The 14399-nt window shown below is 49.1% G+C and overlaps 1 protein-coding gene across 2 annotated transcripts in view; it reads right to left on the reverse strand.

Annotated features, from left to right (window-relative positions):
- Positions 1–9208: 9208 nt before the first annotated feature.
- Crp (transcription factor cropped) overlaps positions 9209–14399 on the reverse strand; it is a 73585-nt gene continuing 68394 nt past the window's right edge. For both annotated transcript variants that reach the window (XM_077702758.1, XM_077702757.1), the window contains exon 5: positions 9209–13441. In XM_077702758.1, the coding sequence (XP_077558884.1) occupies positions 12905–13441 (537 nt within the window). In that variant the 3' untranslated portion in view covers positions 9209–12904. The remainder of the gene's footprint in view (positions 13442–14399) is intronic.

Here is a 14399-nt window from a genome sequence, read left to right on the forward strand (position 1 = left end):
AATGGGTGAAAGATTCGACTCGCGCTCGGGCGAGTTGAGAGGAGGCTGCGTACCCCGCGTTTCGGTAGCGGCGGTAGGGGTGAGCAGTCCGGAGCCGACGTCTTATAGCTCGTGAATAAACTTGAACTTACGTGTCTGGAAGGACACACTGAGTGCTTCGGACGTACGTGTTTGGGATACGCTGGATACCTCATGGAAGGCATGCTGGGAGAGCGTGCGGCGAGATGTTCACCGTTAGGTGGGGCATGGGCGGTATCGCAGTCACGCAGTGCCGTCACATGCGCTTCGACGGGATCATGTTACTGGAAAAGCGGCTCTCAGTGGCAGGAAAAATGTATTAAACAAATTGTGGATACGAAAGCACCTTTGCGATCGAAGGTCGCTGAGTGCTTGCTAATTCGAGTTCTGCGCTGCGAGTAGTTTTTTGGGGTATTGCGGCGGGGTGTGTAGCTGCGGTGGTGCAACGGGTTTCACCCCTCCGTTGCACCTGTTGCTCCCCTTAAACCCGTTGCCCCCCACCGGTGGTGCAACGGTTTACCCCCGTCAAGACAAAATCTTGCCGACGCACATGTGCAGTATTGTTGTCTGCGTGCAGTTTGGCATATCGAGAAATATATTGCAGCTAAATGCCCCTGCAAAGCCGGCGTGGGCAGCCGATCCAAGTATCATAACGGCGTAAGGCACGAGGGAAAGAAAAAGTTGGGGGAGGGGTGGGGCTAGTTCCTTCTGAGATTTGCCCAAAACCAAAAGGCTGAGGGGCGACGCCACATAACTTCATTACTTGCGGAAAAAGCGTGTTTAATTTCACATAAAATACGTTTACAACAGCCATCGGGAATCGTTTCCACAATAAATACCGCATGACCATAGAACGTCACTGCTTGTTGCGGAAAAGCATCGCTTTATACATGTAATAAGACTTGCAATGGTAGCTGCCTAGTTAGTTAATGATTTTTCAAAAAAACAATTACTGCGTGGCTGAAGAACGAGAGACATGAGGGTGCCAAAAACCTGCCCCCAGTTTCGCAACAGATTGCTGTGGTCGCGTTTTACCAAGCTGCCACCTACGCTTGAAAAATCATGCACTCCTCCGTCTAACGACGATGATGGTTTAACTCTTTTTTACGGCGCCGTGCACAGGCCATCGGACACGGAGTTCCGATGATTTTAAACGTCTCGCGAACCCTAAGAACAGCGCCTTGCGAACAACCGGCGCCATCTAGAGAATTTATTGACAAATCATTTTTCGATTTTATCAAGTTTTGTTGACATTCCGCGTGCTGAGACGGCGCTGAGTGAAATTTGAACCCGCGAAAGGGGCGAGTTCTGTGAAAATGGCGTCCGCTTCACGGCGCGCTCCGCAAAAGCGGACAGCTGTGGCAGGGACTTCGGCAGCTGCTGCTGCTGCTGCTGATTTTTGTTGCCTTAGCAGCAGTCATGACTCTATCAACGACGTGGATTCGTTAGATTGTAGTTCTGGTGAAGACGCTTCCATTCAAACGCCTCAGACTTCGACAGGTGCTGCCAGGTAGGTTTGTTTTTCACTTTGTTTTTGTTAGGTAGGTTTGTGTTTGTCTGGACAACGTACGGCGGGAATATTTTGCCAAGTGCACCGGGCCGTATCCCCTTATCACCTTCAAGATAGCCTGGCACTCGTGTCAAATTCGCGCTACGGAACGATGCGCGGCGGTTCCCAAGAGCCCTGGATTTTGTTGTAATTAAACATAAAGAGAGAGAAGAAAAAAGAAAGGAAAGGCCGGGAGGTCAACCAGGTGTAGAGCCCGGTTTGCTACCCTGCACTGGGGTATGGGGCTCAGGGAATAAAAAGGGGGGGAGAAGAGGAAGAGATAGGAGTGGGAAAGCGCGCACTCTAGTCCCGTTTCGGGTACTATAGTCTTTCAAGCAAGTTCGTTTCACTCAGGAAACGTAAAAGGGTTTTCGTCGCCTTCTGCGAGGTCGATGGTGAAGACCGATGACTTAGAATAGTTTCCACCGTAAATGGTGGATTGTCCAGTCGGCTCAGCGCGGTGGCAAGCACGCTCCTCTCCGACGAGTATTCGGGGCAGCGACACAGCACATGTTCTATAGACTCTTCCGCCCCGCAGGCGTCACAGTGGGCGCTGCTGGCCATCCCGATGAGGAAGGAGTAGGCTTTCGTGAAGGTCAGTCACTCCCAACCACAGTCTACAAAGTAAAGTTGACTGGGGTCGAGACAGCCCGTACGGAATACGGCGCTGAAGAAGGAGATCCTGAATATACAGACGGGGATTGGAAAATTCCGGTGTGTTCCATTGCTGCATGGTAATCTTGCGTGCAAGGGAGCGAAGCGTCCTGGCGGCATCGGTCCTTGAAAGCGGAAGTAGAATGGTGCGGTCGCTCTCATGGCCTGTACGGGCAGCTTCATCCGCCAGCACGTTACCGATGAATCCGCAGTGACCTGGAAGACACTGGAAAATTACGTCATGAGCAGCTGTGATGGCTTGATGGAATTTTTCTCTTATCTCTGTCACCAGTTGGTGTAGGGGGCCGTAGCGCAGGGCTGCGCGTAAGCTCTGTAAGACAGCCTTGGAATCCGAAAAGATCGCCCAATTTTGAGGAGTAGCTCCGATGATATGATCAAGAGCCTCACGAATGGCTGCAAGTTCTGTAGCTGTCGAGCTCGTGGTATGGCCAATACGGAATCGAGTTGTTGCAAAATCTGCTGGCACAAACACTGCACCTGCCGAACTGGATGATGTTACTGATGTTCCGGTCGTTGTACCGTTCATGCAGTAACAGCAGCATAAGCTGTTGAAGGGCCAATGATGACAAGTCGGCTTTTTTTCTAATTCCCGGAACACTGAGGCGAATCTCAGGTTGTGCCAGGCACCACAACGGGGAGGACGGTGTTGCCGCAGGGGCGTACCTTGAAGGGATTCCAGCCCTGTGCGTTGTGATAATGGCTGAAAAAGTAGATCGTGGTCTACTTTGAGGAAGCTGCGCCAGATGGTGAGAAGGCAGCCTCGTGAGGAGCCCGATGTACAGGCGTAGTGTTTCAGTAGCCACGTACGTTGCTATTGGGTGTTCCTGTGCGATGCAAATGGTGCCCACTGTTGATGCACAACGCGGCAAACCAAGACACGTGCGCAGAGCCTGCGCTTGGACGCTCTGTATTACCCGCAGGTTAGGGGTACAAGTGTTGGAAATTGCTGGCAAGCTGTAACGCAAGGCGCCTAAAAAAAGTGCGGAGTACAGTTGCAGCATTCCTCTTACCGATGTTCCCCACGTCTTTCCAGCAACTGGGAAACTTACCACCATTGCCCAGTTAAACATAAAAATTTACAAAGTGCAGGGGGAAGAAAATAGTATGCAAGGGCAGGAAACGGTGAGAGCGTTCGGGCCGCGCGCCAGCGAGCGAGTACGGCAATTTCACGACGCCTGCATTTGTTGCCGAGCTTCACGAGTACGGCATGCTTATCACGACGCCCGTCTTAGAGTTCACGTAGAGTCATGGAGTCATAGAGTTCGCATACGTGGAAATTGAAGGTGAAATGCGCGCATGTGGCCTCGCACGGAATTAACATAGTCTCGGGGTGGAGGGGGGGGGGGATTTCTTAACGCCTACGAGGCGCCTGCTGTATTTTTTCTCTTGTTTTTTACCACTAATGTGATAAGGATTTTGAGTGAGAACACAAAATGTATGCTTGTATGCGTATTTTAGAGACCGACCTAGCCTCGAGTGGCTTCGCGAAGTGGCACAGCCGTCAGTTCCGCTTGGTTGACAAGCCCACAAAGATCCAAAACTTGCATGGTATACAGCATTGATTTATATATTGAGCCATAGCCAAGGAACGTAGGAACAATGTGTACAGTGTTGCGACCGGGTGGGCCGACCCGAGCCGAGCTCCGTCGCCTCCGGCACACGTTTGGTAGCGTGGTGTGAAGCGAGCGGCCAGCCGCTGTTGCAGCCGTGAAGAAGTCCAGAAGCCGTAGGTTTCTAGTCCAGTCCGTAGTCCGTAGTCTAGTCCAGTCCAGTCCGTAGTCCGTAGTAGTCCAGAAGCCGTAGTTTTACTTACAACTGTTTACTTCATAGCGAGAGGTGAGGCGAAGCCAAAGAACAATGCCGCAACGCGCGAGGTTACAGTACAGGACTCGGGCAGAGCGACAGCAATGATTGACTGCTCAAACAGGAATGGGGTATCAAAACAGCGTTCCCTCTAGATTGTGCACACGCCAGGAACGTCACAGACACGCACCACACTCTTTCCAGAGTTCGTGAGCAGTCGGTAGCAGCGGCGCACGCTGAGCCCGAGAGAGGGAAGAGAGGAGGACTCCGCTGCAATCGCGGGGCCTCTGTGTCCTTGAAGCGCGTTGAGACGTGCTTCGCCGGTAACCGTTGAAGTTTGAAACGCGCCGAAAGCGAAGCGTCTGACCCGGGCTTGTCGAGGCGTGAAAACATGAGTCACCGACACGGTGGGGCTTGCTCGAAAGGCGCACGTAGTGGAGGCTTCGCCGCACAGCCGAGGAGTATTGAAACAAAGCCCAGTGGCGGGCTCACACGTAACAACAGTTAAACTTGGATATAACGAAGTTGCCAAAAATTTACATTTTTTGTTACATATATGTGTTCATTACATGCAGGTTTCGAGTTAAAGCTCGTGTGAATGAAGCAGAACCGAAACCAAATGCTAGACATCAGTGATGCTTGTTCAATGATATATTTCACTCTGAAAAACTGCGTGATTGGTGCCTGCTGCTACTACACGGCCGCCGTATTACCACACGTAACTAAAGTGTCACTTTTGCTTTTTGATAGTTTCCGGTGCCTTAACGCGTTTCAAGAACCAAACTTACGCTTAAAGGGCGCCTTTTCGCGAAATTTATGCTCTTTTCCGCACTAAAAATTGTTGAAGGGATGCTAGCTTGGACACTGTACCGGGGGCAGTGACGTTCTTTCTCGCCGGTGGACACGGCCTTTAGAATATCGAGCTTGTCCTGACAATGCAAAAATTTTCTTTTTCTGGCAGCAGAACTCATCACCGACGAACCGACACCACAGATATCAGTGGAGACGGGCGACTACACGCCGACAAGCAGGCCCAACACCAACCGACACCTCATTCACGTGGAAAAGCACGGGAGATTTCGGTGCGGGCGAAATTCGCTAGATTAGTGCATTTCACCTGCCGATTTAAAAAAAAAGGGCAAAAAAGAACATTGACTCATCAGCGTAATGTATTCGTTACATCAAGTTTAACCGTCGTAACTCCTTCGTTGCATAGAGGTCGCTAACGCATGGGCTCAGAGGTGGAAATTGGGAAATTAAAACCTTCGTTAAATCCAGGAATTCGTTACATAGAGGTCCGGTACATCCAGGTTTAATTGAATCTTGAAATTTCTAAAATAATTATTAGGCTTAGTACAATTGCCTATATATGCTTGTGTATACTTTTTTGTGCATTTTTTCTGATTATTTGGCCAATAAACTGTAAATATTTGCACCTTTAACAAAACTGCTGTTATGTGTTTGGAATGGCAATCTATAGACTACGATTTCATGCATAGCAAGGCTAAATGTGTCCACTAGCTCAAGAGAAAAAAATAGTTTTGTGAAAGCCCTCAAAATCGGCCGTTTTTCCGCCGTAACGAAAGAGTTAATGCAAAGTTTTCTCGCGAAGGTTTCTTTGGTTGCCGTCTGGGTTCGGACTTTGACTCACAGACTCTTCAGACTTTGACTAGCTGAGCTTTGAATTTGGCCCGCACGCAATTTGGTCGTTTGATCGCAGCACCTTTGATTTAACCCTTCTCCATTTTATCTTGCTCGAAGAAAGCTTCGCGGTCCACCGTAGTCATCAGACGGAGGGCTGGCTGATTTTGCTGTTTAATTTTGCACATCCATGCACCCCTCTCCAAATCCAAACTGCCTCCAAGGTGTCGAAAATGCATCTGTGCTGGTTTATTTACAAGACATCACACGGTTTGCGCTGAGGTATTTGGCAAAGAATGCGAACGCATTAAAAAAAAAAAAAAAACCCATGGGCTGACGTTAACACTCTGCCACATTATTTAAAGCCTTGGCCGTCTATCGGTGCCAGCCATACTTTACACACGGGTGGCAAAATAGAGAGGGGAGGGGGGAGGGTTTGTAGCTTGGGCTGTTTGTTGGGTGGTTGAATTACTTTGGCTCTCGATAAAACTACCCTTGCAAGCATAGGAGTTCCGCTTCAGCTCTCAGGCTCCCATGGCATGCTCTCACTCCCGGAAACAGAAGGCACAAAGCTCATGGTTACAGAAAAAAAGTTCAAACTGCCGTTTCGTTTCCACAGCCACATGGCAGTTGAGCTCGTACAGAGGGCAACACACTTGTCTATAACACAGGTTTCGCACTTATAGCCTTATCTTGCCTCGGCCGAAAAGCGTTTGAAGAAAACTATTGTGCCATTCTGAAGTCTTAACCATATATGTTGACCTCAACGTTTTTTGTGACAAGTTTGAGTCCGCAGTTATGAGAGGAAGTAGTTGTTGAACTCAGTGTTATGAACAAGGGTGCTGCGCACTGTACGTAAGTGCCTTACTCTTGAAAGCACGCGTATCAAAGTATCTTACCGTTAAGGCTGGTTTGGAAACCGTAGTGGCTGAAGCCAGTGAAAATTCCTTCAACTTGTAGAAATGAATACTAATACTAGTAGTTTTATTCGCACTCAAATTGGATGGAGCCAGGCGTACAGCGCTGCAAAAAGCGCTCATGTCGCTGGGGCCCATACTCAACCTTAGAAGCCGTTCGTTCATCTAAGAATGCAACGTCTCTGCCTAGTTTCACCGCACATATCTGCTCACACTGCCACCTAAACACTTAAAGCAATGAAGCAAACATGCCGAAAACGACGGAAGGCTGCGTAGTACAATGTGCCAACCCATTCCAGTAACGAGGGGAGTGCCAAGTGGTGGCGCCACCCGTCCATCTGCCCCGTCTCTATGGTCCTGAGAAAAATGCTGTATGTTGTGTTTGAATACATGCACGTTGATACCAATGTTACCTGGTTTGACTGCTAAAGGATTATAATCTTTAGCAATGGTATCGCCTTTCCTATAAATAGATAGTCGACAGTTTGAGTCGCAACACATATGGATACTCTCAGCAACTCTGCAGATTCAAATACATGGGTTTCTGAAGAGAATAAAACTGATATAGTGTTATAATATATCGGCCATATTATTATACATTATTTGAAAAATTGAGAGAGAGACACTCAAGATTCCCTAAACACGTCACGGGTGATAGCTTTACTTCTCGGTCACCTCAAGTAGGCATGGGAGAACTGTGGGTGGAGTTACCATTGCAGCCAGATGGAAATTGGTGAAATCAGCTGTGAGCCACTGATGGCAGCTGTCATCAGCACATTCAAATCCACCTGAGTGGGTGTGTTGACCTCACTGCTGAGGCCAATGATGCGCCAAGCTACGTCAGACTCGTTATTCATTAACCCCATGTATCAGATGATGTTACACCTCAAAGCGTAACATATGGCCTAATGTTGGGCCGTCACAAACGTCAGGATGCCGCAGATCTGCATTCACAGTTACATTACGCATCACACCTAGCAGGGATGTCAGGTTAGCGCACACCCGCATTTGAAGCCAGTAGGACGATAGTTGTGGGTGGGTAGGTTGACACATCAGCCAATGCGATCTTTGGTACAATCGAAGTCAAGCCTACAATGCCAAATTTCTCCAGAGCGGGCCACATGAAACTGTCGCCTCAATTTTATAATGATGCTGCTTGCCTGGAATCTTAGCTCCATACCGAAGGTACACTTTCTTGTGTACGTTAACAACATTACAGTGCGGACTGTCCACCCGGACTTGCCTCGTCAAGTCGTGTGCCTTCAACACGCCTCGACCCACACGTAGAAATTGATGCTGGAGTTACACTCTAAATTAAAATATTTCAAGGAATGCTTAGAAATTTTTAAGAATGTGAAACCGAAAGCCCAATTGGACCTTCTGTCAATCTGCTGTTGGATTTTCTGTTGAACTTTGTGGCCGATCCCATCCCCACTTGATCAGCACTCTGCAAAGCTCATTCCACTCGCTCGCCTCCATTGGCACCTTAACCTCTGAAGGCAGACCATATTGCACCTGCAGCTGCCAGCAAGCAGGACAGATGCTTCACCTGAACCGACGCATCCCACAAAAGCCGGCTGGCGCCTACTCCAAGTCTCTTGGTGCGGTCGATACTTCAGCCACGACTTGGCTACCAGGCTCAATTCCAGCGCGCGACCCAGGCAGGGGTGGGCTGACTTGGAACAGTTAACAAGGCCGAAATCCACGCAATCCCTTCCTCCCTTGAATAACGCCATCCCTTAAGGCTGAAGTGTACCTCAAAGCACAGCATGAACCGAGTCACCGACGTTGCTCCAGCCCATGCACAAACTTGTTTCTTTTTTCACCGAGGCAGCAAGCTTGAGCCAACTGCTATCCACCTGCCTACCGTGCCCTGCAACAAGGCTGTATCACCACGTGACTGAAAAGCCACTCACTCAACGTCATCTTCGAACATCCCGGAGGGTTGCAGGCTTTTCTGGACGCTGAGGCTACAGCAGCGTTTTGACTACAGTTGAGCAATGCCCCACCCACCAAGATGCCACTCAGACTTTTTTTTATCATACACCCCGCACCCTGCCATCTGTGCTGGCAGAATTCACAGCCATTCAGGGCAGCCTAGAGGTGCTAGCAACAACTCTCCTCAAACCCCCAAAGTTCCAATTCTACACCTTGTACTGACGATACGGTAGCAAAACCACTTTATGTGGGTGCTGCAGTGGCAATGCCAACCAAGGGCAGCCACAGGTTCAAAAGAGGTAAGTTTCCTGGAATTGCTGGAGATGTGATTTTCGCAGGTTTCTTGGTCTTCACTTTCGGTTTCTGGGACTTGTTCAGACATGTGCACTAAAGCATCTGTGTGCAATATTTTTTAAACCTGTCCTTCCAAAAAAAATTTCGTTTGGAGGTCAGCTTTTTCTTGCGGTTCTCTCAACAAATCCACCCTGTCGGTCGCCTTGTATGTGTCGAACCCCGTTATCATTCCTTCATGTACATCGCCTACACTTGGCAACACAGCTTACCTGCAGACTTTCCACTGCAACCAAGAAACCCGTCTGATACTACCAAGCATCACAGAGGATACACTGCTCCGATGTGCTTGGCCAAATAAAACTCCCAAGGCATGTTATCCGTACTTGACAAACATTTATTACACAAAAAGCTAGGAACAACACTTGGAGACAAGATACAGGAAACGGCTGTTGCAGACCCAACAGAGCTGAACACAGGGTTTTTGTAAAACTTCAACAATTCCACCACTAGGAGGGAGATTTTTATAAAATACGAAAAAACAAAAAAATCGACTCTTGTCACCTAATTTGATCAAATTTAGAGGTCCTCTTATATTATACAGCTCTGTTTTTTTGTCATCTGTCAATTAGTTTGTCCACTCAATTAGACCACATTTTAGCGGTTACACAAGAGTCGCACTAAAAATAGCTAAGTATTAAAATCATTTTCATAACACATGGTTTTAAAAATTTTTTGAACAAAAAACAAAATGCACCAATGCGAGAAAGATACAGGTAACAAAACAAACCATACTGAACTCCAGGTGTTCTTTTCTGCACACCAAAAAGTGAAAGCCAATACACCCTTAAAGCAAAATAAAAAAAATTAAAGGAACAGCATTTTGGTTCCATAAACACGAGAAAAAGAAAACTTGAGGGCCTTTCCCCAAAATTTCCCAGCAAGAACCTTCACTACTACACCAGTGAACCAGTGAAAGTTATAATAGACATCCACAAAAAGGTAAGACGAAACAAACGTGAACTGCAAACAAACGAAAAAACCATAAATGAAGGCGATGAACTTATGTACAAATGGTTCCTTCCAAATGCCTCAGAAGAAAAGGGGAATGAACAGTACAAAACCACACATCAAATCAAACATTCTGGGGAACAAACAAATCAACTATGAATTTACAACCGATGGCAACAATGGCAAAAAAGAACACAAAACAGGGCTGACAGACAGACCCAAGCAATAGTTTAATGAGCGAAGAGACGAGAGGGGTAAACTAACAGACAACACTTGGCATGGCGGCTACAGTTCTCTTTCTCTCTGTCCGGCAAAAACAAAGTGCTCCTAGAGGACTCGCAGAATGGGAGAGAAAAAAAGAGAAGGTGGTGTAGACGTCTTTTTTTCCATCCTCTGCCCTCCACCCTAGCGTATAAAAAACTCCCCCTGTCGCCATCTCAACTTAGATGCAATGTCGCTATGTTGTAATAATGAACGATGCACAGAGGACTCCGGCGCACACGAACCCGGCCAGAATTGTTTGGTGTGGCAGCGGTGGATATGAGATATAAATTAGGATGGGCGTACACGTCTATGACATGAGTGAATGTTGTGAATGTACCCACCTGGTTATTATAGCTCTCGCTCTCTCTCTCTCATCTACACACGCACACACGCAACAGGAAAACCGACAAAAATCATGTGCTAAAAGGGGGAACAAAAATGGGTTGGGGGGCTTGAACAGGGGGGGGGGGGGGGGGTCAGGGGGAAACATTGTAATGCCGCGAGTGGAAAAATTTCAGAACGCGCAGTGCAACCGCTGCGGGACCCTAGCAACTGCACGTAATAAAATAAACCAAAGAGAACAAAAAGGAGAGAGAGAGCAAAGGTTGAAGAACGCTGCCGAATGCCACATGTACGACAACATAGGAGACGCCTGGAACGAAACAATGTTTTCACTAAAAGATCTAGGTGGTGGCCTGAAAAAGCAGTCTGTGATATCCTAGATTTGCATTGAGGTAAGAAATCTCGACTGTGAAGGAAGAACGAGAGAGAAAACAACACACGAACGGGGGGGGAAAAATGCAGTACCCGTAAAATTCACAGACTCTCCCTCTGGCCGTCCCCGTCGAATGAAAGTGTGTACCAAGTACGCGGCTCGGTTGCTGTGTCTGTTCGTGCAAATGTTACGTGCCTGTGTGTGTGTGGGTGGTGTGTGTGTGTGTGCATGTGACCTGCACACACGTGCAGGCGACAGTGAACGCAAATGCATCAAGGAATGAGCCGCCCAATGCTGAAGAGATGAATGCTACCTTCCGGAGATGACGTCCGCTGAGATTCGTAGAAGGGGAGGAAGATGCGTACATGTACAGACACATATATAAAAAGGAAACGAGAAAGGCGAAGAAGACGGAACAAACGCAGGAAATGACAGAAGAAGAAAAAAGAAAAGAAGACAGATGTGACATGTCTTAAATATTAACAGTGGTGACACAGCGCCACGCACAACTACACACGTAGCTGATTACAAAAGCGCCTCAGTAACGAGAAGGGGGAACGACACACAGACACACCGCTGCTCTCCTTGGAAGAGGCCGAGTATGGGCTATGCACAGTGCCAGCTTGAATGAATATGCCAGAAGGGAGGGCGCAGAGCAGGAAACACGCAAATGCGAGAACATTTCCGCCCCACGCTGTCGCCAACCCGTGAACACTTTCACAAACATCTCGTTTAAGAGCGCAGATTCGGACAAGAACAAAGGGGAGGGCATCTCACAAGGACCTGCTCTTCTATAGGACAATGAGTGAGAGCCACGCTTCCACTCTGCTCGCATGGCCATGTGTGTACAGACAAGTGCGTCGTAATGCATGTATACTATATATATATAGTATCTGTATACTGTAAAACTCGCTTCATTATGAAAAAATTTAACTCCTGCTCTCTCTCGCTCGCTTTCTCTTCCCAAAGGAACCACCCACAGACCATTGCACTAAGTTTGCACGATTTCTTACACTGTACAGCCCCCAAGAATCTCTCTCCCCCCTTATATTACAGACTAAACTGAAGCGTGTTCCGCCTTCCCGCTTTGCTTCTGCTCTCGCCGTCTTCCCTTGCCTTTTCGTCGCTCCACAAACTTCCCTCTGTCCCCCTTTTCTTCCCCACACTACTTAGATCCTGACGTGTGTTCAAGTAAGCGCACTACTGCGCCATCCAAAAATTGTGCTCGACACGATCTGTTACCAGGTCAATACTGGCAGCTTGAGAACCAAAACACGTGCACCAACGGGAAAGGGCACTGGGGGCACAACCGACACAGGCAGCCAGGTGAGGAAAAAAACACAGAGAAGCTTCAATGAAAATGCGTGTGGACGGTGTTTGCACCCGCCAACAAATTTTGCACCCAGCACAATAACAGGGCAGCTTCAACGCCTGGAAAGTTCTACGACAGAATTCGAATACATCAGGACCAATAAACATAACACGATTGGTCATTATATTGTACCATTTTAAAGCATTCACAATTATAACGTTGCGATCGTTTTCAGAGTACAGAGTGCTCAAACACCAATCAGAACAGCTGTAGCAGCACGCTCTGCACTCGCGACACAATCTGAAGGCGGCAAATAAAGAAATGCAGAAAAGGGGGGTTAGAAGCAGCACACACACACACAAACATGTGAGTGGAAACCATTCGCAAAACGGGCAAACACAGGTGGAGGGGACGAACAGGGCAGCAACAAGAGCCTTGCCTAACACAATTTCTGGCTGCTCAGTCCACCGCCTCACCAAATTGGAATGCACCTTCTCAAGAGTGTCTCGACGCGCCCTTCCAAGGTCCCTGTGCCCACACACGCGTCTATCATTTGCGCATGTATACGTATCAGTGTGGTCGCTGTCTGTGTGGCCGTGTGCGCGTGTGTGTGTGTGTGTGTGTAGCGCGCCCTCAGTGGCGCTTCTCTGCAGGTTTGCGCGCGTTGTTGTTCCCCCCCGATCCCGATCCCATTTCGGCCGAGCAGCGGTATAGCGCAGAAGAGCGAGAGAGGGTGAACGGGGCTTCCCTTACGCCAGCAGGGGGGTGCGTTAAGAGTGGTTGGCCACAATGACCCCGGGCCGGCGTGTCGCCGAGCCGCACTGAATCACCTGCTGGCGCAACACCGGCTCGTGCACCACCACAACGTTCAAGCTGCTGCGTAGCACGCCCGCGTCGCCGTGGGGCTCGTCGTCCCGGAACAGGTGGTCCCCTTCCAGGTGGCGGATGGCCTCCACAATGGTCTCCAGGTTCTGGCGGGAGGTGCTGGCGTGGTAGGGTGATGTGCAGGGGGACGACGTGTGCAGGGGGGCCTCTTCGCGGGTCGGTGGTGCGGCCACCGCCGCCGCAGCAGCAGGCTGCATGGAGTGGGTGCTCAGGTCTTGCGGCAGGTCGGCGGCCAGGCTGGGCGGCGGCTCGACCGGCTGCGGGTGCGCCCTCGGCGGACTGGTGCTGCCCGCTGGCAGGGCGGACGGTGGGGCCGCTTGCGCCAGGGGAGGAGGCAGCGGGGAGAACGGGGAGGCTGCCAGGGCCCGCTGCTCCACGGGCGGGTGGGCAACAGGGGCCGGATCGGCCTCGTCGCTGCCCTCCTGAGGCAAGAACAAGGCACGGCGGTTCAAGCACTCAATGCGCCACATTGCACCACGGAGCAAGAACACATATGGGAGGCGAAACAGCCTATCGCAGCAAGCACAGGCATGCGACCAGATAAATCCACAACAAAACAATGCGGACTACAACGCTTGGTAGCTGTGATGGCAAAGGAGAGGGCAGCTGCACCTGATGGACAAACTGATAGCGGCCACAATTCATTCCGTGGCTGCGGAGTGAAAAGCTGATCGCGGCGACCACACAGTTTCTTCTCACATGACTACGTTGCCAGCTTAACCTTGGCCAAGCACTTGTGATGTTATCTGGCCCCCAGGAAGCACAGTTTCACCTCCTGTCTTGTTCTTAATCTTTGTACAGCACTCCCTTTCCCCCTTAACCCTGAGAGATCAACTACTCCTTGTATGAAAACACAGAGCCAGCATGAAATACACACAATTCTTGTCCGTTATGCCAACGAAGCATACTTGCACAGCACAGCAAGCTCCTATGCGAAAGAACTCAACCATCTAGAGGAGGGAATGGTCAGTACAGCAGTTGAAGAGGCATATGTGTAAGAAAACTGCTATTACTTTTTAAATATTTCTACTAATGGTGCAATCATTGACAGTGTGAGTCGAAATGACCAAGGAACAATCAAACTACACGGGCAGTGAAGCACAGGCCTCCTCTGTAGCCTGAATGAGCCATGTTGTGCTCATCTGGAAAGGCAGTATACAAAAAGCATGCGAAAAAAAAAAAAACTGGTGATTTGGAATCAACGCAGAAGTGACTAATTTGTGCAGGAGTGGTGTCAAGCACTTAATGACCCAACGTAAGTTTCAGTTTTCGTGTCTGCGCCTTGCCACAAGTAATTTTGTTTGTCGCTAAGGTCATTTCAGCTTCATCTGTTGATGAAAGCACCTTATCAAAGAGCAAGTTCAAATAACGAAATTGGCC

The sequence above is a fragment of the Haemaphysalis longicornis genome, unplaced genomic scaffold, assembly GCF_048455015.1.
Source record: "Haemaphysalis longicornis isolate Haplotype H1 unplaced genomic scaffold, Haemaphysalis longicornis Haplotype H1 scaffold_3, whole genome shotgun sequence".
NCBI classification, from domain to species: Eukaryota; Metazoa; Arthropoda; class Arachnida; order Ixodida; family Ixodidae; genus Haemaphysalis; species Haemaphysalis longicornis.